Genomic DNA, 24,584 nt, shown 5'->3' on the forward strand with positions numbered 1-24,584 from the left:
AACACCCTGAGCTGGAAACTCGGCGGAGCTCCCTGGGGCTGGGCTACGGCTCTGTGTGACACCATGAGGTGAAAACCGTGGCAAAGCGGCTCGTGGGCGTGTTGCAGTGTGAAGAACAGCGCGAAACCTCGAGTGAAACCTGTAAGGCAGCTGAAAAGGGGGGAGAATCAGGAACGAGTAGCAGGTTTCACAGCCCCGTGCGAAGTGGTCGCATTTAGAACAGCCCCTCAACAGGAAAAGCAAAGCACACACCTATACTGCGTTTTATTCAGCAGCTGCACACTGCTGCTGGTGTCAGCTTTCAATGCTCACGGCATCTACCTGAAGCCAGAGGCGCGCACCGGGAGTTTCACCTCAGAGTGAGGAAGAACTTCTTGAGGGGGCAGCGCCCTGGCACAGGCTGCCCTGGCACAGGCTGCCCTGGCAGGGTGCGGAGTCTCCCTGTCCGGAGACATTCCCAACCCTCCCGGACGCGGTCCTGTGTCACCTGCTCCGGGTGACCCTGCCTTGGCAGGGGGGGGTTGGACTGGGTGATCTCCGGCCCTGACGAGTCTGCGACGATCCCGCAGACCTCGGGACCCCTCGCGAACGCGAAGCCAAACCTCCCGGGCAGAACCAGGTTTGGCTGCCTTGGGGGAAGCGATGTGCCTGGAGGGGCGGAGCCGCTCGGGACTCGCCCAGCCCGGCCCGGCCCATCCCGAACACCCGGCCCCACATGGCGGGCGGGGCTGGGGCCCCGCGGTCCCGCCTCAGCACCGCCCCGGCCCCTCCTCAGGTGCGGCCGGCGCCGCCCCGCGCAGGTCGGGGCCCGGAAGGCCCGGGGCAGCGGCGGCGGCGGGAGGCGATGGCGGGCGCGGGGTCGCGGCGGCTCCCGCTGGGGCCGCTGCTCCTGCTGCTGCCGCCCCTCCTGGTGCTGCCCCCCGGCGCGGCCCTGCGGCTGCTGCTGGACGCCGCGCCGCCCTTCACCTGCTCCCAGCCGGTAAGCGCGGGCAGCGCCCGGGAGCGCCGCGGCCCGGGCGGGGGCGACGAGCCGGGAAGTTGGGATGGGGGAAGCGGCGGCCGGCGCGGTGCCGCTGTGCCCGGGAGCGCCGGAGCGGAGCGGAGCCTGGGAGCGGGGCAGCATTCCAAGCCCCGCAGGATCCGCCTGGCCCTGCGATGGCCGCCGGGAAGCGCCGGTCACTGACATCTCCGGGGGGGCCGGGACGGGCTAAAGGCGCCCGGAGTCACTTGGGCAGGATGTGAGTCTTTGCTAATCGCTGGCGTTGCTTCACGTCCTAAAACGTTTTAAAGCTGTTCCTTGCAGCTGAGGGTTGGTTTTTTTGTTGTTTTTTTTTTTTTTTTCTTTTAGGAGAAAGCAGGGAATCTCTTGTGGAAGCAGTAAGGAAACAAACATTACATGTGCTTGAGAGTTTTGAACGGGCAGGTTTTGGTTGCGTTTTTTTTCTCGCTGTTGAACCCAGGCAGAGAGGAGATGCAGATTTGGGGTCCGTATTAAAAGTGAACTAACCAACTTGAGCTAACTTGGGCACCCCAGAGTATGAACTCTGAGCTGGTCGCTCTCTCTCCTGGTTTTGGGGGTTGATTTGGATTTGTTTTGTCAGTGGTCATTGTTGGGTTTTTTCTGCCTAAGATACATGTAAAGAGTGGGTAGAATGAGGGAGGGAGCTGCTTTTGCTTTTTATTTCTGACAACGATAGCGGTTCGTGCATAAGCAGGAAAAAGGGCAGTTCTCTTCTAACCTAGACGGGTTTATATGTCATGGTGCACTTTCAGCAGTCTAGCGAAGGCAGCTGGTCAGGTGCAGCTATAAACATATGTAAAACAAAATCTGTCCTTTTGGGAGGAGAGCCTCTGTAATCTTTTCCTGTACATGTTTCCTGTTTTTTTGTCTAGTCTAACTTTCTGACTCCTTTCCTAATGTTTGACTCTATCCGTTCCTCTCTTTTACGTGACCTCCAGTCTGCTGCCTTCACTCCTATGTAAAAAGACCCCAAGAAAACAGACCTCTTCTGCAATTTTACTTTAGGCTGGGCATTGTGGAGTTATGAAATCCTAAATCTTGGAAAAGTGGAAAGAGGACATTACAATATTGCTTAGGCATCCTGCATAACCACGATATCCCAAACGTTAGTCACGTGGAGATTGAGAGAAATTATTAGAGAGTTTCTGTGAGTCCTTGAATGCTTGGGCTTTGCCTGACTGTGTCTTGCTGTCTTGTACCTCCTTTCTTAAGGAAATGCAAACCACAGTAACTTGTTGAGGGCTTCACCAATGCATCCCCAGCTTTCACTGAGGAGCTGTTTTGCCCCACGCTCTGGATGTGCTCACAGATCACTGAATGTGCAAGGCTGCTACTTTGGCCTTTTCTATCAAAAAGCAAGTTTCTGAAATGCAGATGCACTTATGAAAAAGGCATTGCCTTAAACCTACGAGGAGCCTCTTTAGAAGCAGTTATGAAGCTGCTGGCACAAACAGGAAAAACTACCATCAGCTGAAGTTTTGACAGTTGAAAACAGTTTCCCCTTCCCTTTCTGCTGGTTTCACTGTGCGGAGCGTGATTCAGTAACCCTCCCAACGTGTGACTGTGGTGTGGTTCAAAAGAGAAGCTGTTGCTGAGCACAGTGGGGGAAACACACTTCCTTTTTCTAATCCACCCACTGCCATTGCTGAGTTTTGCAGCAGGTCAGGGTGAGCAACAGCAGCTTTTTCAGCGGAACTCTCATGCGGCAGAGGCCGCTTGGGAGATGAAGTGGCGGAGGGAAAGTGTCACTTCAGTGTCGGTGGGCACCTGTAAATTGTGAAAGTAGAACTAAATGCTTGTTAACAGCTCATCTCACTAAAATGCCAACAAATGCATTTAATGGGCGTTATTCACCACCGCTCCATCAAACCTGCTCAGCTGTAGGGCCGAATAGCATAGCTGGAAATCCAGTTCCTTCCTATTATTTGAATATGTCATCTGCAGAGGTTTCTTTTCCTGTGTGCAGGGGAAGAACATCCCACAGCTTAAATACCCATCTGGTTGTTCATCAAGTGTTAAGTCACTGTGTTCAGTCATTGGGCTGTAGCTGTTTCGAGACATGGCATGCCTTGGTGTCCTGGAGGAATGCAGTGTTTGTAACCCTGCCATCTTTGAGGGGCTGCATGGTTGGGTCTCTGAAATCTGTCTTACCAGCTTGGTGGATATTCACTAAAAGTCTCTGGAGAAGAACTGACGTAACATCTATCATGAAGACGAGCAATAGTGGTTCGTGTGAAGAAGGCTCTACAAATGTGTTCGTTTTGCCTTTGCTATTGACTGGCTTCTCTCATTCCCCTCTGTGGCATCTTTTTGCTGTGTAGAATGTTGACATAAACTGTGGTCCACTTTGTGCTGCTTTCGAATTTGGATTTGATTTTGCTGAGAATTTATGTGAGGATGAGAGGAAAACGTAGAAACTATAGAGAAAAAATGCTTTAAAAAATCAAAACAATTTTGTAAAAGATGGTTGTTTCCTACCAGCCTTAAGCAAATTGCCCTTCAGCAGTTATATTCCTATAGTGTGATCATGTCCAATTGGTCTTTATTTCTTTTTACTGAGGAATAAGGAAAGAGAAACTGCAATAAACTTCAAATCATCCAAGCCTCAGTAGATACATAGAATGGCTCATTGGCAAGAGGAGGATTTCAGAAAGCTGGAGACCTTCCCATTCAGCAGCTACTCTTTAAAGGAAAACTGGACACTTGCCCAGCTCAACAGTGGTTTCTTGATAGTTACCACAGCATCCTGCTGGGAAATCTTGGCCTCGTGTTACTTTAATTGAATTGCTGTGGGATGATGCTGTTAATCAGTTTCTCTCTCTTTTTTTTTTTTTCCCAAATTCTTCTGATTCTCTGGGGCATATGGTCTGTTTGGTTTTGGTTGTTTTTTTTTTTTAATGTCAAGAGCAAAACAAAAATCATTTTAAAAAGAGTGAAGGAAACAGTTGCTTATCTTTCTGTGAAAATATGGCAAGTAAACGTGAAGACTTGACTGTGCCTGGCTTCTTCTGCTGATCGTAGTTTCAGCATCACCTCACAATCATCTGCTTCTCATATTGATGACCTCCCCTGTGTGTAGCCTTGCTTTTGGGGTCTGAAAGGCAATAGGAAGCTGATGAGAACATTTCAGTTAGAGCCCCTTCTGTACTAATGTGCAGAGCACGTTGCCTGGCTGTGAGCTCCATCTTCAGCTTTTCTGCAGAGCTCTGAAGTTTTGTTCCTTCCCCTCCTGTTTGTCTGCTTGTCTGTTGAACGCAGACTGACACATCTCTGTTCTGTCAATGCTTCTTACATGCTTCTAGCTCTGTGTGGGCAACCAGGAACAATCACTGCTGTAATTTTATTTCTACTGTATCATCTAAATATGTGCTTTTTCAGTGTAGTGGTTTAAGCCCAGCTGGCAATTAAGCACCATGCAGCTACTCGCTCACTCCCCCAGCAGGATGGGGGAGAGAACTGGAAGGGTAAAAGTGAGACAAAAAGTGTGTGTTTGGGATAAAAACAGCTAAGTCTTTATTATTAAGTCTTATTAAAAGTAAAGCAAAAGCTGTGCACACAAGCAGAGAAAAACAAGGAATTCGTTCACCACTTCCAATGGGTGGGCAGGTGTTCAGTCACCTCCAGGACAGCAGGGCTGCATCATGCTTAATAATGACTTTGGAAGACAAATACCAGCACTCCAAACATTCCTCCCCCCTTTCTCCTTCCCCCAGCTTTATACTCTAAGCATGTTGCCAGATGGTGTGGAATATCCCTTTGGCCAGTTGGGGTCATCTGTTCCAGCTGTGTCATTCCCTTAGTTTATGGGCCAGCCCTGCAAAGTCTCCACAAAATGTCCATTGAGTTCATTTAGTCCGTGACGTTGGGCTCCATCTGTGATGGTGGTCACTCAGGACAAGAGAGGTGGTGTGTTGGAGGACTAACCGGGCACCAGCTCCAGCCAGTCAGGTCACTGCTGCATTTGCACTGTTTCCTGTAAGGCTTGTCCTCCTGAGGTTCAGGTGGTTCCTTTTACAGTAATTCCTATAATATGTGATTCTAATAACGAGTTGGAACACTTTAAAGGTATTTCCATTACAGTCTCCACTTCTGGTGCTTTTGGGCCATCTTATATGGTTTAACACTGCGATGAACTCCTCCCCTTGTTCCCAGCCTGGCTGCAGTACGGGATTCCTGCTATAGCTCTACCAGGGGCTACCAGGGGCTGCCAGGGGGCTACCAGGGGCTGCCTGCTTCACCATGGTCTTCACCACAGGATGCCAGAGGGATCTTGTACTCTCCCTGCTCCAGCGTGGGATCCCACCCATGGGAGACAGTTCTCTGTGAAGTTCTCTGACATGAGTCCTTCACAAACTGCTCCAGCATGCATCCCTTCCACAGGGTGCAGTCCTTCAGGAACTGGCTGCTCCAGCGTGGGTGCCCCACAGGGTCACAAGTCCTGCCAGTAAACCTGTTCCAGCATGGGCTCGTCTCTCCATGGTCCACAGGTCCTGCCAGGAGCCTGCTCTAGCACGGGGTCCCTCCATGGGCTGCAGGTGGATCTCTGCTCCACCATGGACTCATCCACAAGTCACAGTCCTTTTGACTCTGGTTCACACTGGAGTTCTGGCCTGTCCAGCACAGCAGTGATGCCCTGACTGTTTGCCAGTGCAGACACTTTGCCACTGCTGTTATCAGAGTGTTCTCAGGCACAGCAGAGTGAGGGATGATGAGCAGCACTGCAAAGCAGGGAGAGCAAAAATTGGCCACTAATGAGCCTTAGGCTTCTATTTACAGTCAGGAGAGCGAGCCCCATGGCAGGCACAGAAGCCTGCCAGTTAACAGCTGAACAGCAATAACAGCTATAAATTTGTTCTAGCACATTCCAGTCGAATCTGTTATCTCAAACCCTCTGAGCCGCCTGTTGGGTGCCAAAAAGGACTGTTGTGGTTTAACTGCAGCCAGTAACTAAGCACCCCACATCTGCTTACTCACTTCCCTACCAGCGGGATGGGGGAGAGAATAGGAAGGGTAAAAGTGAGAAAAATTGTGGTTAGAGACGGTTTAATAAGTGAAGCAAAAGCCATGCGCACAAGCAAAGGCTTATTTTGCTGCAAAACCAACTTTTTTCTTTCATTGCTTCCTGGCTTTTGGATGTCATTCTCTGGAGTTACACTTTTTGGTAAAAAAGTGCACCCTCAGCTTCAGCCCAGTCTGGTTTACCTGGGTAGGATACAAGAAGGACATGAGGATTTTCATTGTCATTCTTTTCCAGGTATCCTTTGGAATCATTATACCTCTGCCTGCATTGTGGCTTTATCTTCACTTATCTTTCTTACTTATGCCTATTTTGAGGACTTCCTGATTGGATGAATTGTTCTTCTGGATATTTTCAGCTGTTGTGTCATCCCTGTAGTGCTTTGGGGACTGGGAAGGGAGTGGACCATCAAGTGAGTTGGTGCAGGCTGCCGTGTGGTGGGAGAATCCTTCCCCTCTTCTTGTGTTAAACCTGATAAACTCTTGACTAAGTGATGGCACCTTAAAACACTTCAATATAGTCAGCTACAGGTAAAACAAGTTACTGGCACAGCAGGTAAACAGTCTAGTGTAGGGTAGGGAAAACACATGTAGGTGGACCTTGAAAATCCTGAGTGGGTTTGGGGAATGGTGACACACCAGGAAAACCACTGTTGTTTTTATCCCATAGAAACCCAGTGTTATAAGGGTAAGAGAGGTCTTCGTTGTCAAGTTTCAGTTCTGAATCCTCATCAGCAGACTGATGGCTCCTCATTAAGCTCTTGGTTTTTTAATGAATGTCAGAAAGGGCACAGCCTCATCAACACTGGGAATATCATTGTGAACACTTCACCTGGGACGATAGACCTGGAGGAAGAGAGAATCCAATTATGTGCTGTGCTGATTCAATATTCATATTGATCATAAAAAAAGAGGAAATGCATAATTTTCTCGTTTAACCATGTCTTATCTACCAAGAAGTAGAAACACCAGCACTGCTGCTGTTCAGATTAATAATGCCTTAGAATTTATATAAGGGCTTTATCATGATGCAGTTGACAATAATTACGGATAATTGCAATAGAAAAAGGACAAAATGGCTGAATATTAAGTGATAGGTGTTAACAGAAGTCATTAAATTACAAAAAAAAAAAACAAACAAAAAAAAACAAACCTTGGTTAGTAGCCAGTTCTTATTGTTACCTGTTGGGGGTTCATCCCAGCTCAGCCCCACACAGCCTCTCACTCTTTCTCCTCAGTGGAAAGAACCATACTAGCTGCTCTGAAGAAAATCAATTCTGTCTCAGGTAAGAACCCCTGCCCCTTTTTACACAAAGGGCATTGTCAGGCTAAATAGTTTGCCTAAAAAAGTTCAGTAAAGTGTTTGAAGTGTTAAGAGTAATTTTTTTTTTTTTTTTCATAATTTTATCGACGTTTTCATACTGGCACTTATAATTTTTATTTCTCTCTTTTTTAAATGATTGTAGGTTAGCTATTTTTGGTTCGGTTTAATCAGCATTCACTTCCTTGCTATCTAGGTTTTTCCCCTTATCAAAGGATATAGGTTGCAGGTGCTATGCAGGAATGTCCTTCAGTGGCGTGGGGGGAGGGAAACCTGATCTGGGAGGTACAAAGTTTCAATAATATTTCTGTTATCTATAGTTGTACCCAGTTTTTCTTAAGTCCAACAGGATCTAAATAGTCAGTGAAGGATTTATCCATACATTTGTCTGCAATAATTGGATGCAGTATAATTGGAAAAGTACAGTTCAGACTAAATTGGTATTTATATTGACATTAAGTTCAGATTTGTTTTGTTCTCAGTTATGTTAGAGCAACTCTGCCCCAACAGGGCATGGCTGCACAGCTTTTGGGGCTGCTTATACCAGGATCCCATCTAGCATCCTATGGGACTGTCCATCTTCAGGGGTTTCCAGAGTTAGTGCCACAACCTGGCAGTGAGGCTGGGAACCCAACACTGAGTTGAAAACTTCAAGAAGATCCAGAGCTAAGATAAGGGGGAAGGCAGACAGTTTCTGCAGGTAAGCTGCAAACACCTGAGGGCATGGGAAGAAAGGAAGGGAACAGAGTGGGAGGAGAGCAAGGAAAAGTTAAGTGTGTCACTGTTTATCCCCCTTCCCTCATTTATAAAAGAAACTTTGATTAAGAGTGAAGAGCAGTCAGAAATTTGTTCTGACTGTGGGATGTTGCCTTAGTCCTAACTTAGTGCACCAAAGATGATTTCATTTTGAAAAGTAGCCCGTAGCTAGCTGGCTGGTAGGAAAACAATTCTTCACCAAAGTTCAGTTCTCAGGCAAAGCGTTATATAGATTTGTGTATGCTTAAAAGTTCAGGGTGGCCCATAAGGCAGATTCCATCCTTTGGACTGAATTGAGATGTTTCTCTAAACAATGATAGAGTTGGTTAATATTACACAATTTGGGTGTTGCACTGAACCTCTTTCAATATACCTGTCTCTTTGAGTGCATTTGTGGTACAGCTCACTGGAGTGTGGGTGTGTTTCTTGTGCAGGGTACCTGAAGGCTGCATTTGTACCTCTGTGTTGTTTTGACTTGTGTAACAAAAGCCTGGAAGAGATTTTCAGGTTTTATTTTTTATATAAGCATGATGAGCTTAATGCCAAATTGTCCTGCTTTTGCTCGAGGTTTGCATGCACACAGATATATTGGCTGAAATGTGAGCATTAATCTTGAAGTGTTTTTCCACAGTCAGTAGAACTCTGCTCAGCATTGAAATCAGTTGCTCAGCACAGCTTGTGTGGTGCTTGATTTCATCAACAGCTTATACTTTTTGTTTCCTTCAAAAAATAGATAGCTTTTTCATTGGCTTGATGTTTTGCCTTCACTAGGACCACTTTAAAGGCAGGATGTGTTTCTCTCCTGTTCCAAGCAGACAAAAGCCAGCACAGCTATGAAAAAGCAGCACCCACCTTCCTCCTCAGAGCTGGCTGTTTGTTCCCAGCCTCTCCTGTAACAGCAGGAGCAGAAGGGCAGAAGTCTGGTTTGCAGATTCTGGGCCTTCCTTCCCTTGAGTGGCTTCCAGGCTGTAGCCAGGTGCCTGCGTGGTGCCAGCTCTGGGCAGGCTGCAGTGCTGGCAGGTGAGTGAAGGCAGGTTTAGGGCTGTGCCTCTGGCAGTGATGCTGTCAAATGCCAGCTTGGTGTCTGAAGCTTTAGCTTTTTGTGCCACCCTGGCAGGCATGTTCACTGCTGAAAAGGCACACTTGGCTTTTTCAGGCAGCCACCCCTGAAGTTTAAGTACAACCTTGGAAGCTAAGCCTCAAATGCATTTGGAGTTAACAAGTTTCAGAGAGGTTAAAAACCTGACTGCCCTGCCTCCTCCACAGGAGTGATTTATATGATGGCAACAGTGGGACAGTAATTTCCACCTTTATATGTCAAGGCATAGGAAATGAGTGGGGAGGAAACGTTGTTCTCATCTTGATTTACTGTGTCAGTGAAAGCTTCGGGCTTCCTTATCTCTAGGATTTTGCACCCTGGTGACCATGGGGTCTTCCAGGATAAACAAAACATAACTGGGGGAAACCAGGTAGAGCCCACATAACTTCGGTTGCTTCTTTATGATCAGGACATCTTTATTCTCAATAAGAAAGAGTCTAATTCTGATTTTTTGGTTTTTCCCCTTGATGGGTTGTTTTTTCAATTATATTGCTAGAAAATAAAATAACCATAAGTGTCAAGCCTAGATGCAGAGAGCTCCTGCTTCCAGGCGGATTGGCTTAGACCTTGCAAGTGTTAGGAGCAGGATCTCACTTATGGGTAGCAGTAACTTAAAGCAATGGCATTTACAAAACCCACCCACCTACTTCCAGCAGCCTTTCACATCACATTAGCTTCTGTTTTCACAGGCCTGGATTTTTTCTGATGAACCACTTTGTGCAGTGTTTCCATGATGGTTAATTCTTCCAGTTCGTGTGCGTCACTGAACTCACTGAATTGGTCTTTTCCTGCCCTTCTCCTGCCACCAAGCAAGAGGCAAATTACTGTCAATCCGGTTTCTATTCTGAGAGTAACATTCTTGTTTCTTTCTCCCCACAGGATTTAAACTGTCTCGTAAGAAATAGTAAGTATTTTTTTTTTCTTCATTGCTGTTTTCTCATCGGATCATGCTTTTCTGTTTTCTTTTTTTATTATTTTCTTTGTTTAACTGGGTTCATACAGCCTGTGTTTCCTGCTGGAATCACAGAGTTATAAAGTGAAGCACTGCTGTCATGCCTTGCTTCCAGTTTGATCCATTATAAGCTCTGCCTAGAAGAGGAATGGAAAGTTATGTCTTTTTTGGGATAGAGTTTGTGGAGGTGGGCAGTGGCATGGGTGGAACACAACCTAACTTATGTAGTTTCTATCTAAAGCTGGGATCATCGGGTTTTAAAGGAATGGGAATTTTAATACAAGTTTGCCAGTAAATGTTCATTACAAGTCATTCTGTCTATGATAGTACTTGATCAAAAATTAATATATGAACTAGAATTAAAAAAGAGGCATAGAGGTGTGCAGCTGAGAGCAATTAATGTAAATTATTGGGTGTAAGGAGTCAAGTCTTAGCAATGGCATGCATCTGAAGCACTTTGATGTAATTATGGGTAATATTATTAAAAAAGGGAGAATGTTCTGTAGTTGTCCACTTGGTACACAGAGGCAGCTGGACAGTGGTGCAGAACTCCTTGGCCTTTCCTTGCAGTCCTTGTTCTAAGCAGGTTCATTCCTGCCTCAGTGCCCAACCCTGTATTGGACTGGCACAAGTATTTTTGTAGCCAGTAGTACTTCTTGTAGTATTATTGCTTGGCTTGCCAGGTCAGTAGAGATGACTGTGCTGAAAATACCCAGGTTTTAAACTTTTTTTTGGCAGGAGAGGGATTGGGTGGGATCAAATTGGATCATATTTCTCACTGGCAGACAGCCATTGGAATACAGCTTGGCAACAGGGCTAAGCCAAACTGCAGCTCCACCATTAAAATGCTGCCTTATTTGAATATTTGGTTTAAATTCTGCCTTATGGCTCTTGTTATGTTTTTCTGCTCTAAGGGAAATATTTTTTTTTTAGTACCTAGCACACTCTTTTCTGAAAGGTACTTTATTCTTGTCAGGCTTTTTATAGATATTTTTTGGTAGAATGAGCATGTGAGGATTGTCTAATTACTTCCTAAGTATAAAACCATGCTGTTACATGAAGGGATGGTGCTCACTGTTCCCATCACTAACCCAGCAAAATAGACTGAAAGTGTACTTTGGGGGCCCTGATTGTGCTATTTTTAACATGCTCTCATAAGTCAAATGTCTTACAAAAGTCTGAGTAGATCATGTCCGTCTAATGCCTGTCATACCTGATTTCACTTTCTGAGGAGATGACAGCACCAGTTTTCCCTAACACTGTGTTGACTAGTGCAGTTTACTTTTCTGTCCAGAGAGCTCATTAATTTAGGTAAGGCATAACATTGTTGGAAGCTCAATTCAGATGTATATTCAAATTTGAGGTAAAGCAGGTTTTAGACACAAAGTAATTAACTGTTGGAAGAATCTCCCTGTGTATCTGACAGATTTCTGATGATTGGAAGGCTGGTAATTAGGACTAACGTGGGTTCATTTCAGCAGCAAGGAGATACTGAGCAAACTTCCTTGACCTGTTTAGCCTGAACACATTGATTGAGGTAATTACTAATGGATTTTCAGGAAAAGAGGAAGTATAAGCTCCTAGAACGAGTTCAGAATATTACAGGCAACTTATAAAGTAATTAATTCTATGCCAAAACCTGCCTTCTTGAACTGGGGAGCAGTCTGTCACCCAGTTTTCCTTCAGAATAACCCTGACTCAAAGGCAGAGCATAAGTGCAATTAAGCAGAGCTTCCTCAGGCCCCCTCTAAAAGGTGATTTTCATTTGCTGGACAGGTACCTGCATGGAGTCAAGCTGGCTGAAGATTCCGGATTGGACTCCTTCTGCTCCAAGCAGTCTTCATGTCTCTTCTCATGTTTTCCATCAGGTGGATGGAAAACTGCTCCCTGTGCTTCACATAGAATGGAAAGTGGCCACTGATGGTAAGTGGTGGTTGTTTAGTTTGAGCATGAAGCAGAGGAAATAGGTGTGGTCTAGTAAGGAGAATTAAGACTTCAAGTCTTTCACTGTCATGAAAGCAGACCTTTGAAATTTGGGAGTTTGGCTGCTTAATTTTGTTGGTTTGGAGGTTATAATCTCATCCTTGTAACTTAGGTTTCCTATATGAGCGTGTGTCTTCATAAAGGAATTATTGTCCCATTGCTGGAGCATAAGTTAGTACTAGTAAGTCGAGTTTTCTCACTCTCCCAAGTGTCTTTGTTTGTTTGTAAATGATACTTCCCTTGCATGCTCTTGTCCGAAGTTTTGCACTGATTTAAGATGGAATGAAATACATTAATTTCTTCCTTCTGCAGGGCCTGTGTCTGAGGGATATATAGAGTTGTGGTCTGTAGCTCTAGTAGTGTAGAAGCAGGTGGGACTCAGGTAACCCAAACCATTCTGTTCAGCTGTGGTTATAAACTTTCTCATTGGGACTGTGTGTACCAAAACAAAAGCATATTTGCTTTGGTGCCCAAACTGCACGAAGCAACTTTGAGGGGCATAGCTAAACACCACACTGAATCTATGGAACTGCCAGGGAGTGTGGAAGAATGCAGTTGCCTTCTCCTTTGCTCCTTCATCTGCCAAGATGTAGCTCTTGCCACGCAGGACAACCTTTCAGCTCAGAGTGCTGTCAGTCAACCCTGCACACTCACTTTTTGTGGCCAGTTATCTTTGTGTTGGGATCCCCAGCGCTTCAAGGGAGTAAGACTGTGACAAGTCTAGGCACAGTGGTGATCTCTGGGGGGGTTACCACCTCTGCACGTGCAGATGGCAGGAAAAGACAGGCATGTCTCTGTGTCCCTGTGCCTGCAGCCAGCATCCGCTATCTGGAAGGGGCAGAGCTCGCCGTGCTGCAGGTGAGCAACAACCAACAGATCTGTGCCCAGTTCGACTTCCAGAACAGTTTACCTCTTCAAGTCCGTCCGGATGGAGGCCGGGTGAGTGCAAAGGGCTTTAAACTACTTCTTCTAGTCCATGGCTTTGTTTTTGCTTTCACTGTCTTACAGCAAGGTTATTGATGAAAAAGGGCAGCCTGGTCAGAAGAGCTGGTGAAACAGTCAAGATATTGGACTTGAGATCTGGTTTCCATCCCTCGGGTTTTAAAATTATTGCTCTTGGTTGGTGCCTACCACAACCAAGTTCTGGATGTTGCTTAGTTGTAGAAGTTTTTGGATTTTGCTCAAGAGCCATGACATTTTATAGCTTTTTTACCTCAACCCTTCCTTTTATTTCCACTTCTTTCCTGTACTCTCTTGCTGTGGAGGAAAGTGCCAACCTTGGGGGTAGTCCTTCAGGTTACACTCCATCTGGGAAACTCATCAGAAAAATGCTGAGCATCCACAGCTCCCTTTATAAACAATAAGGAATCTGGAGTTTGTTCCTTACCAAACAGATTTTGGCCGTAGTTAGGTTATCATCTGGAGCTGGTGCCTCTTCCAGAATTTGCACAGCATTGCTGATGTGGAGAACAGTATAGACTTAGGATAATATGTATGGAATGGCCAGGTACAGAACTGCATATGTGTAAGTGCAATTCTAAATGCTTAGCAGTTGCACAGCACTGCAAGATTCATACTAGACTAAAATTTTAGTCCTGAAACTGTGTATTTTAACCTAATCTCATTTCAGTTTACAATGTAATTTAGTGGAAACCACACAGTTTTTTGGCATAAAACTGTTGCATCAGTTCAAAGATATAAACTCATTCCAAACAGAAGAATTGGGATAGACCAAGGGACTGGTACATTTAATACACTTAAGTTTCTTTATTTTACAGTGAAGCTGGAGTAAATGGGTTATATGGGATGAGGAACACAGTGGAACAGGGCCAAGTCACCTGTTAATTTCAGGGCTTTTAAAGAACATAATTCTCTTTTTAAGTCTGTGTGGATGTGTTTTGTTTTCAGTGGAATTTCACTTTTGACCGTTTTGAAGTGGAACCTGGCCAGACTTACCAAGTGACTGTCTACCACCTGCCCAAACTGGGTGTAAATGGAGACTACAACTGCAAGTCCACGTCTCTGACAGTGCCTGGTAAGAGATGCTCTAGTTCAATTAGGCCTTGAGCTTAGGACTGTGGAGGTTTGCAGACCCTGTGGGTTGGGTGTTTTTCCAGTCCAGTTCCAGTGAACCTTGAGTAAGTTTGGCAACAGTTTTAAAAAAACCTGTTGTCCTTTTTGAACATAGCTGTTCAGAAAATCCCTGGTGCTGGCCTTATCCCCAGTACCCTTGTGGTAAATATCCAAAATGTTTGTACCGTTTGTGCTACAAATCACCATCCTTATTTCTGGGATCCTGTGTCCAGAAGTTTGTCAAGTCTCTGCTTGGAATAAGGTGTGTGTGGAGAGACTATTCCATGAAGGACAGACCCTTTGATTCCAGTTGACTGTGGTTTCTGCATGGAAGACACTGCTATAAAAATTGTTACATGCTTTCTGGAAAGCTGGACAAAGCCTTTGACTTGGGCTGCTGATTTCTGAGAAAATACATTTGTAGCTTGTCCAGAATTCTGCTACAACTGTGGCTAAAGAGAAATTCATAGTTAAACCTGAAAAGGAATATAGGTGCCCCTCTGAGGGGCTAATTGAATGTAAGTTACACCTCCTAAATTTTGTTGCGGAAGTGTTCATCAGTTGAGCAAGCACAAAGAGATTTCACCTGCATAAATGGAGGGCTGTGGAGGAATCTTTCCTGCTCTCTGCAGAATATTGCTGCTACTTTAATTTAAAAGCTTTCAAAGTTTGCCCCTCTGCTAGTGGAAACTGGAAGTACAGGCCAGAATGTCAAAATTGGAAGGAGTAAACTTTGGCTTCTAGTATTAAATCTTAGACATGTGAAGTTCCATTTCAAAGGCAGAGTTAGGCATAATTTACCAAGAAACTTGGTAGTGCTGAGTGCCTGACCCTTTCTTGTGCATATGAAAATTTTCCTGTTGTTAAATGAATTTTTGTGGTTTTCCTTAGGGATGCTGAGCATCTGCAGTGCCCTCTGGCTGCACTGGCTAGTTTTTAAGTATTTGGCAACTGATTCCCTAATTTTTTTCCTTAACTTCTTATAATTGTCGACCTGACTTTGTAGTTATAAAATGGCAAAGTATGGAGAGTGTCAGTCAATGTGAGCTGGAAAAGGAGAGGGAGCACTTGATTCTCAGCCCTCTTATCCTTTGTTATACCTGGTTGCACTAAGAACTTCCTGGCTTTTATCCTCCGCTCTTCTTCAGAAACCTAGTGCATTCTTACACATGAATTACAGGAGCACTGTAAATCTTCCATCTTTGAAAGTTGGACATGTAGGATATGCAATGTTTTATTTCAACTGTCTAAGCAGGGAATTGTTCCTTGTCCTTTGTCCAAACCCTGGAGGAGAGGCATAGTTTAGGCCGAGACTTGTAAATCCCACAATGTAAAGTTGAATGTGTAATTCTGGATTTAACCCTGAAGATATTCCCAAAGAGCATGGACAATCTGCTAAATGAAGCAAATTGTGAATGTGGAAGAGTGCTTTGGAATCAAGAAAAATTCCAGCCTCCTATTTTTCCTGGGTCAGAATGCTTAAGGAGGAATGTATTGCTGTGGTGAAATCACAAGGTGTGGAGATCAGTATGAAGTTTTAATTCCACTATTATGACCCTTTCTGCACAAGTCTTATATTAGCAAGTGTTCTCAGATATTACTGTACTAACAAGTATGGTATGTTTTCAGTCATTTCTTATTCATTATCTCTGTTCTGAAAAGAAAAAGAAAAACCACACCATTACATCAGTGCGGGAGGCTATGTTTTATATACTGGAAACCAATACTATTCTTCTACAGAATTTTACTGCTGCTTTGCAACAAAGGTGTCCCCTCATTAAGGAGAGCTTGATTAGGTATCTGGCTTCTGATAAGAAAATGTGATTTTTTGCTAAATGGAAGTACAATGTTTCTGACTGCTCGCTTATGGTCTTTCTTGCAGACTGCAGCGACTCTCTGATGAAAAAAACCATCCCATGTATAAAGACAGGTAAAAATTTGAGTCTTGTAGGCATGGATGCTATGCTAAAATATTTCTGCCAGTTGAGAAAAGCAGGAGTATCTTCCCTACTTCCAGGCAGCTCGTGGGAACCCAGGATCCAGGGTAAAAGTCTCGATGATACAACTCTGCTTGTGAGCTTCAACCCATGGATGGAGCCAGCCCGATACCAAATTCATGTGGCCAGTTACCTGCATGAGAAGAAGTGCAAAATGATCACACATGATTTCACTGAGGTAATTCCCATCCCAAATTATACCTTCTGTGGTGATCTAGACAAGTGGTTGCTAAACCAGGACTGGGAGCTGTGATGGTAGGAGATGTAGCAACGTTCGAACAACAGTTTTCAAGGAATTGTTTACACAAATTTTTAGTTGCCTTTGGAAAGAGGAATTTTATGTCAGCAATTTGGTGGATAAAAGATCAAAAAAAAGAGGTTCTACAATTCATGGAGCAGTTTATAAACATCTGCAAAGTCAAATTTAATATTTGACTGGGGTTTACCTTTTGCAAGCCAATACCTGGGGAGACTAAATAAATCAACCAAAACTGAGGTGTGAAGTTTCAATAAATCATTGAAGTACTTTATCAAATATGATCACGGGAGGGCGTTAGTTAATTTTTTTAGATAAAGAACGAGTTTTTTAGTAACAGATGTTTCATTCAAGCTGAGAATCAATTTCCGTAGGTCTCACAGTCTGTGTTGCTGAGAAGCTCGAAGTGTCCAGAGTGTCTTCTGACACGAGAAATGTTTCCCTTCAGGCATCTGAGGGAGAAGAAATGCTGCATATTTGGTACCAGTCCCCACCCCCTCCCTGGGTGGAGGGCAGATATGATGGCATTCAGTTTGTTTAATCTTTCCATTCCTTAACACTTAAAACCCTTTGTACTGCATGCACTGGTGTGCATTAAGTTATTCCTGACAGGGGTTGTACACCTGTACGTGGATTTCCCTGGTAGAGGGGAATGTTCCTCATTCCGGAGTATTTGCTAATCACTGTAAAGAATATATTTAGATTGTCATGACATTGACTGTGTACAGCAGGTAACAAGGGCAACTTAATTTGTCTGTTCTAGTGTCAGAAGCAGCAGTGTTGACAGCTGCTTTTAATTAAACAAGGAAGCTTGTTAATGTTTGCACATTACATAACTGAAGACGTTTGATTGTTTAGAAACCATAAGTTTAACTCATTTGAAGATATACAATGTACATCCCTAGTTGTTTCCTGTTACCTGTGCAATCTTAACCTGCTGTCTTAATTGTGTTACCATGTCTGTCTCACAGGGCACCCACAGTGATGGTGGCCAGATCCCTTACTCGTTTTGTTCTCTGTGGACTTCTTGTTGCAAAGAAGGAAAATAGGAGCTTTTTGCTTCTTTGGACCATTCCATGTTCTCACATCAGCTTCTTTTCTTTTTTCCTACTTTCATTCAATTTTTTTCCTTCCCTTACAACTGATTTCTGCAGGGTGGTCTACAAGAACAAGTGAATGTCACAATCAAAATAGAGAAGAACATAAAAGCTTGCTGCAGCTACAAAATACAGGTAGGATATCGTGCCTGTGTCCTTTCTTCACAAACAAGGCAATGAACAACCTTAAGAATGTTACAGGGGTTTTGTATAGTATTTTGTTCTGAGATTGACTAATCTCTACCTCTATTAAGGAAGTAGTGATTATGGCTGAAAGAACAGGTTTTTTTATATAGATGGTCTCTGTAGTCTGTGGCTTTTCCTTAGTATAGGGCTGCCAAGTCAGAGACTGTGGAGTGGGAATGGCAAGTGTGCAGCCTCAGGAGCTCCCAGCCTTCTTAATGCCTAGTGTCAGAATTCTTGAGCAGTCTTGTTTGCTGAAGGGACATGGGAGTTATGAAATACAGGAAATGTTGAGGCAGGGGGAAAGTAAAGCAGGGAACAAAATTGCTTTTAAGAATAACTTCTGTTTTCTGAATTTATTTCAACTGCAGATTCAGCCATTCTTTGTGAACTGTGGCACAGACTGTCTGAGGCACTCTGCTTTCATCCCATGCCCACCAGCTCCAAGTGAGAACCACTTTTCTGTAATCTAGACTCACACTGGTTTACAGATGAGAGCTGAATTTTTAATGTAATTCTTGTCTTTTGCAGGTACAGGCCCATCAGGTAAGAAGTTCTTCCAATACCCTGAATTTTTTTTTGCTGCTCTTGATCCTCCCTGGGGATGGCCCAGTGAAATGTCCCTGTTGAAAATTTTATATTGTTTGAAGGTAGGTAAGTGCTTGTTTGACATAAGCAACCAGAATTACTGGGCTGCAAGTTGAACTTTTTCAGAATTATGTGGCTGTGTTGTGTAAGTGATCATAGTTGTGACAGATCATAGCGAAACCTGGAGCTAACAATGTGAGTGTTAGTTATAGTTAGAGTAGACAAAGCTGTGGCTTAAATATTACTTAAAAAATAATAGTTAGAGTAGACAGGTCATGGTATGTGAAATGTAGCAAAAATATTGTATCATGGACTATAGAACCCACCCAAGCCCCCACTGAAACCAACCTCAGAGGACGTGAAGATGAGCACGTGGCAACCACTTGGTAACAAAACACCAAACCAGTGAAGGCCGAGGAGACCCCAGACCCTAATCGTGCTGTTGGTCCAGACTGTTGTGTGAGGGATGGGGACTTTAGGTCATCAGGTATAATTGCCCAGGGATTTCTTTGTTGGGTGTCCCTCTTTTGAGGCACTGAGCTCAAACTACCAGATACCATAACTGAGCTGTGCCAGTAGATCTGTCTGATGGAGATGAGAACCTAGTGTCAAAAATTTCTCTAACAGTCCTCATGTAACACCAAGTTCAGAATTAATTGTGCTAAGAATTACTTCACCATGATTTAATGAGGCAAGTATTTGTATGCAGTGTGAACCTTAAAGAGCAATTTTTTTTAGATACACTTCACTTGCATAGAATTCTTTGAGAAGCAGTTTTGACAAGAAGAGTCTTAATATAAAATACTTTCTGTCACTTTGCTCAGTGTTAAAAAATTTGCATAATATAAAGCAGCTTTTGGAGAGAATAGCTTGCATATATTCATTTTTATGAATGTCAAGATAACTCGTGCATAATGATTTGACATCTTTTTTTTTTTTGGCTGCAACACCTGTAAGGAACCGGTTTGCCCGAGATTGTAAAAGAAAAAAAACACCTGTAGACTGAAAAAATACATGACCCAAAATGGTGAATTTTTTTTTTTTTTTTTTAAGATAGATTACATGAACAGGCAGGACATGGGCGGCATGCCTGTCAAAGCTGGGTAAACACTGCTATTTAGAGGAAGGTTGCTGATCTGTGTTCTCAGTGTGCTGCACATATGGTTCTTTGTGTGGAGCAAGTTGGTGGTGAAGAGCAGCATCATGAAAGCAGGAATTCATTTTGAGAAGTGACTGTACATTGTAAGAGGGAAGTGCTGGCATCTGCCCATGGTTTTGGGCACAACCAGGGTCCTCCTCCCCTGGCCCCCTCTGCTCAAGAAACTTCTGCTCTTTGGTGAAGCTCTGTTTGCGTAAGGCAATGTCTGAGGAGTGTTTTTGTACTGCAGGTGATATGTTTATATGGCTCTACTGGTGTGTCACTGGGATCTGTGTGTTACTGGTGGGATCAGTCATAGCAGGTGTGGTGTGTATGACTAAAAAACGAGCAGGTAAGACTCATACCAGCTAGGAGGAAAAAAATTCAATGCTAAAGCTCTATTTTTCCTACTTCTGTTGCTGTTTTGTTCCTTGCTGTTCTGATGGCTTACTGCTGAGATAATGCCTGTGTAAACCCCTTCTTCTATTTTGCATCATAGCACTTGTAACGTCCTAATACCCTCCACTAGATAAGTAAAGTCTTCCAAGGGTTATGCTGTCTGGTACTCCATGTTCTTCATGCACAAGTTCATAGCACTTCAGAGCTCACGAAGGGAAAAGGAACTTTGTAGTTCAGGCCCCATGCTTCAGAAATCTTTTCCATTTGTTTCTCTCCTGCGTTGCATCAGCATTTTCCAGAGCAGAAGCTTCCTGTCTGTCCACACTGTAGCCTTTCCCCTGATTCTGAAAGTCTCTACAAAATTCATTTCTGTACTATTTTGACCTTAAATTATGTTTTTCAATTGAAGTGGAAGGGAAAAAAACAGGACACAGAGGTTGCCATGAAGCAAGCTGGAAAATTTGGTACTTAAGGGCTAATTCCTAGGTTTTTTGTGAGGAAGTTACCACAGAGGAGCTGTGTAACTCACAGCTTAAATTTTTCATCTGAGAGGAATAATTGGTAATCTTTTGGAAAATTTCAAAACACATCAGACTTACAGTTAAGATGTAGCTGGGGACATTTTGGTCACCTCTTCAGAGAAGCCTCTTAAGGAAAAGCCATGTCTAAAAATGTCCCTTTTCCTTAAAGAGTGGTGGCAGAACAACAATTGGGTGTTCTGTACTTCTTGAGACTGAATGGATCTGGGGGGAGATAAAGTTCATTTTGAGTGCATTCTGTCTTCTCTCAAAGGAAAAATATAGCAAGGTACATAGCAAAGTATTTGTTCAGTATATTTTTTTCTCTATTAGGCTTTTTCCTCCCTATGGTTTTATCTCCCTGCACAGTTCAGGATTATTTATTTAACTTAATCTATGGAAGGTGTTGTGATTTTAAGCACTTAATCTTATTTCATGTGTTCAGAACTGACTGTGACTTTCTCTCTCTTCCAGGACGCCGACGAGGGAAATCCAACCACAACGATTTGCAAACTGGTAAGATGTCCCTCCTGTTTTATCAAGCTAGTGCTGTGTATTCTGGAAGTCTCACACAATTCTCACACAGAAGGGGTTTTCAAAGGGTCTGCTATTCTATAGGTGTTTCTGAAAACCAACAGGTAGTCTTAGGATCTTTGCTGATCTAGGCCATGGCAATAGGAAATTGGTTTGGGCTGGGTGCACTCAGCTTTCCACCAGAGAATGTAGCTACATCTGCAAACCTCTTGAAGCTGGTGTATTATTTTTGTGTGGTGAAATTCAGTGACTCATCTGGGCATTATTATAAGTCACAGCTCTCCTGTCTGTACTTTTGTATTAAATTTATGCAATGAGATGTTGTTCACATGCATTACCAAAATAGCATTAAAGCTGGTAGTCACTAGAACCTTTTGTTAATGTCTATGCTGATTACTGCTGACTTGCCCCATTACAAATTTGGGAATGTGGCTGGAATTAATATTTTTCTGTCTTTCATCAGCACCATATACCGACCTCTCCCTGCCGCCCTTGAAGCCCCGGAAGGTCTGGGTTGTGTACTCTGCTGACCACCTGCTGTACGTGGACGTGGTGCTGAAGTTTGCTGAGTTTCTGATGACGGTCTGTGGCACTGCCGTAGCCTTAGACCTGCTAGAAGATCATCAGATCTCGGAGTTAGGGCCGCTGCCCTGGCTTACTCGGCAGAAGAAAGAAATGGAAGACCTGTCTTCAAAGATCATCATCTTGTGTTCTCGGGGCACCCAGGCCAAATGGCAGGCCATGCTTGGGAGTGAGCCTGTGTGTCTCAAGCAAGATCAGCAGAAGCCGATGGGAGACCTGTTCACCCCAGCCTTGAATTTGATCCTGCCAGATTTCAAGAAGCCAGCCTGCTTTGGGATGTACATAGTCTGCTACTTTGAGGGAATAAGTAGTGAGAAAGATATACCTGATCTGTTCAATGTCACATCCAGGTACCAGCTGATGGACAAGTTTGAGGATATTTATTTTCGGATTCAGGATTTGGAGAAGTTTGAACCTGGGAGGATCCATCGAATCCAGGAAATCACGGCTGAAAATTATGTTGATACCCCCAGTGGGAGGAAGTTGAAAGAGGCCATACAGAAGTTCAAGAACTGGCAGACTGAGCACCCAGACTGGTTTGAGAGGGAAACCATCTGCTTGGATAATGATGAAGAGTTGCATTCCCTAAACAGAGAGAGCCAGGTAGATTCACTGCTGAGTGAATCAAGCGGGATTGTGAAACACCAGCTGCACCTACGTGAGCCTGACCCCAACTGCTGTTATGTCATCAACCTCCACATGCATGAAGGTGAAAACACAGGCTGTAAACTGCAGCCTCAGCTTAATCCCTGTGGGGATCCAGCTTCTCAGACTATGGTCCTTCCTGTGGATGAGGCTCCTCTAGTTCAGGTAGTGGAGCCAGTCTCTCCTGTGGAAGATAGAAATATACTTAGTCATCATGTGCTGAGTAATGAGGACTGTATGGAAGGAGTTCCTCTTCTGGAGACAAGCTTTCCAATGAGGAATAACATCATCCTCCATGATGACAGTGACGTTTCAGCAGTCGCTGACCACAGTCCTGCAAACCTCTCAGGTGAACTGAGGGACCAGCTGAATGGATTTATGTACCCTCTTTACCAACAGAGTGTCATTCCTTCAGAGCCGTATCTCTGCCAGGAGGAGGCTGACGGGCAGCACCAGTTGGTCTTCGATGACCAGTGCAAGGACCAAAGGCAGTCAGTGCAGTCGGACCAGGGCTACATCTCTAGATGTTCTCCTCTGCCTCCTGATGACCTTGTAGAGGAGGAGGAGGAGGAGGAGGAAGAGGAGGAGGAGGATCAGGAAAAACAGGTGGTCTTCCATGAACTCTCTCCAGAGGTCTTGGACAGTCTAAGGAGCCTCCAGAAGCAGCTGTTTTTCCAGGACATTCAGAGGAGCTCTAACTGGAGCTATCCAGCTGAGGTGGTGGACACTGGCCAGTCTCTGGAGGACTGTTAGGTTCTGTCTGGGACCTGCTCCATTTGAAATACGGGGATGGAAGGTGGTCCCGTGCAGAATACTGAAACTGCATTTCCAACACCATCCTTGTCCTTGCGTTGTAAATGACTTAGCAGTGGGATCTGCCTGCCTGCTGCTGGGATGCTGGGTTGCCCAGCAGTCTGGTGATGTTGCTTCCAGTCTCTGTGGAGAGAAGCAAAGAATATTGGCCACCTCTGTGAAAGAGCAGGCAGTAGCTCTGTTCCTTGGGGAAAGGCATTACGTTGAATCCTCACTGATGGATGGCAGAAAAATTACTGTGGCTCATCCACTCCTGCCTTCAAAATGCCCTCCAGCTGTACTGATTCTATTGCACTGGATAAAAGTCATGGCCAGGGTTTGGAAAATAGATTTAGGTAGCATGGGAAAATGTACATTGCCATTTCCATGCACATTTTAAATGTTTTGTTGTAAATACTGTGTTCAAGATGTGTGCCTTACATCTCAGCTGGGTTAGTGCTGTCTCTACCTGGTTGATACATGTGCCTGAAGACTTTCATTTTCCTACTTATCCATTAATCTGCAGCTGCATTTCCATGGTCATTCAGAAATCAAGTGGAGTAACTGAGCAGTAAGTGGGATAAACTTTTGAATTGTGAGTCTTCATAACTCTCCCTGCCTTCCTCCTGGGAGGTATGGGCTTGAAAACTAGCAATAGTAGGAAGGGGGAAAAGGGAGATAATGGACCAAAAAATGGAATTTGGAGTTGTTGCACAATTTTAAGAAAAATCTGGGTCTAAATAGAGAATCACTGAATCAGGAATCTGATGTATCCTCCAACACAGTGCTGCAGTGCTGTTTGCTTTTGGGTATCTTGACACCAGGGAGATGTGAACAGAAGATGTAGAGAGTGACACACAATTAAAGAAATGACTGTTCTGGAGGAGAAAAAAGTGCAGCTTCAGCAGATGCTGTTTTAGAGCAGAGGTTATATCTGAGTTAGGGGAGGTTGAGTGAAAATGACTGTAACATGTACTTGTGTGGGTATAAACTCAAACACAGTAGTTCAGGTTAATCCTAGTGAAATACTGAATAGACCAAGGGGTTCATCCTCCAGGAGCTGGGATGGTAACTGTCAATTCCAGTGGTTTTTAAAAATTAGGCTGGATGCACTAGAAAAATTATTCCCTGTGAGTGATGGCCTGTTGGCCCTTGTAGCACTGGCTGGGTAGCAGACTAGCTGAGGTTGGCATTTGCCCTGTTTCTTATCACTGTTTCTGCAGCCCGCTGGATAACAGCCTGTGAGATGTAAATACAGCCAGGTCTTTCTCCTGTGCCTTCAGACGAGCTTGTCGTCTTCCTGTCCTTCAAAGTTTACTCGTCAAAAAATCTTAGGACAATTTTATTTCAGCTTTTTAAAAGTCTGATGTATCAGAGAATAATCTGGGTTTTTTGACTTGCAATGAATATTTTATGATGTATGTTTTATAATTTTGTAAATTGTGGGAGTTTTTCTTAAATTAAAAACCAATAATACCTTTGGAATATATTTACTTAAAGAGTTTTGTGTCCTCCATTCTGCCTAACTCCTTATGTTAGTATGTGTTATAGAAATCTGAGGCAAAGCTGAGCCAGAACTGAACTGGCTCCCAAATGGCAAAATGTTCCTGCAAAGCATGGCAGCTGTACTGAGT

At 44.1% G+C, this 24,584-nt stretch overlaps 1 protein-coding gene across 2 annotated transcripts; it reads left to right on the forward strand.

The window, feature by feature from the left end:
- Positions 1 to 839: 839 nt before the first annotated feature.
- On the forward strand, positions 840 to 24,443 carry IL17RA (interleukin 17 receptor A). Of its 2 annotated transcripts, none has more exons than XM_050325558.1 (13): positions 840 to 979; positions 10,093 to 10,117; positions 11,942 to 12,088; positions 12,963 to 13,087; positions 14,057 to 14,183; positions 16,104 to 16,151; positions 16,239 to 16,396; positions 17,629 to 17,706; positions 18,126 to 18,201; positions 18,286 to 18,300; positions 19,731 to 19,832; positions 20,872 to 20,913; positions 21,395 to 24,443. In XM_050325558.1, exons 1-13 carry the CDS (start codon positions 845 to 847, stop codon positions 22,909 to 22,911), a joined length of 2,595 nt encoding a protein of 864 aa, XP_050181515.1. In that variant the 5' UTR covers positions 840 to 844; the 3' UTR covers positions 22,912 to 24,443. The 2 variants fall into 2 exon arrangements, with proteins under 2 accessions (XP_050181515.1, XP_050181517.1); XM_050325560.1 differs by lacking the exon at positions 840 to 979 and adding an exon at positions 6,231 to 6,275.
- Positions 24,444 to 24,584: the final 141 nt, after the last annotated feature.

The sequence above is a fragment of the Myiozetetes cayanensis genome, unplaced genomic scaffold (assembly GCF_022539395.1).
Source record: "Myiozetetes cayanensis isolate MyiCay16 unplaced genomic scaffold, myiCay2020 scf3, whole genome shotgun sequence".
Taxonomy (NCBI): Eukaryota; Metazoa; Chordata; class Aves; order Passeriformes; family Tyrannidae; genus Myiozetetes; species Myiozetetes cayanensis.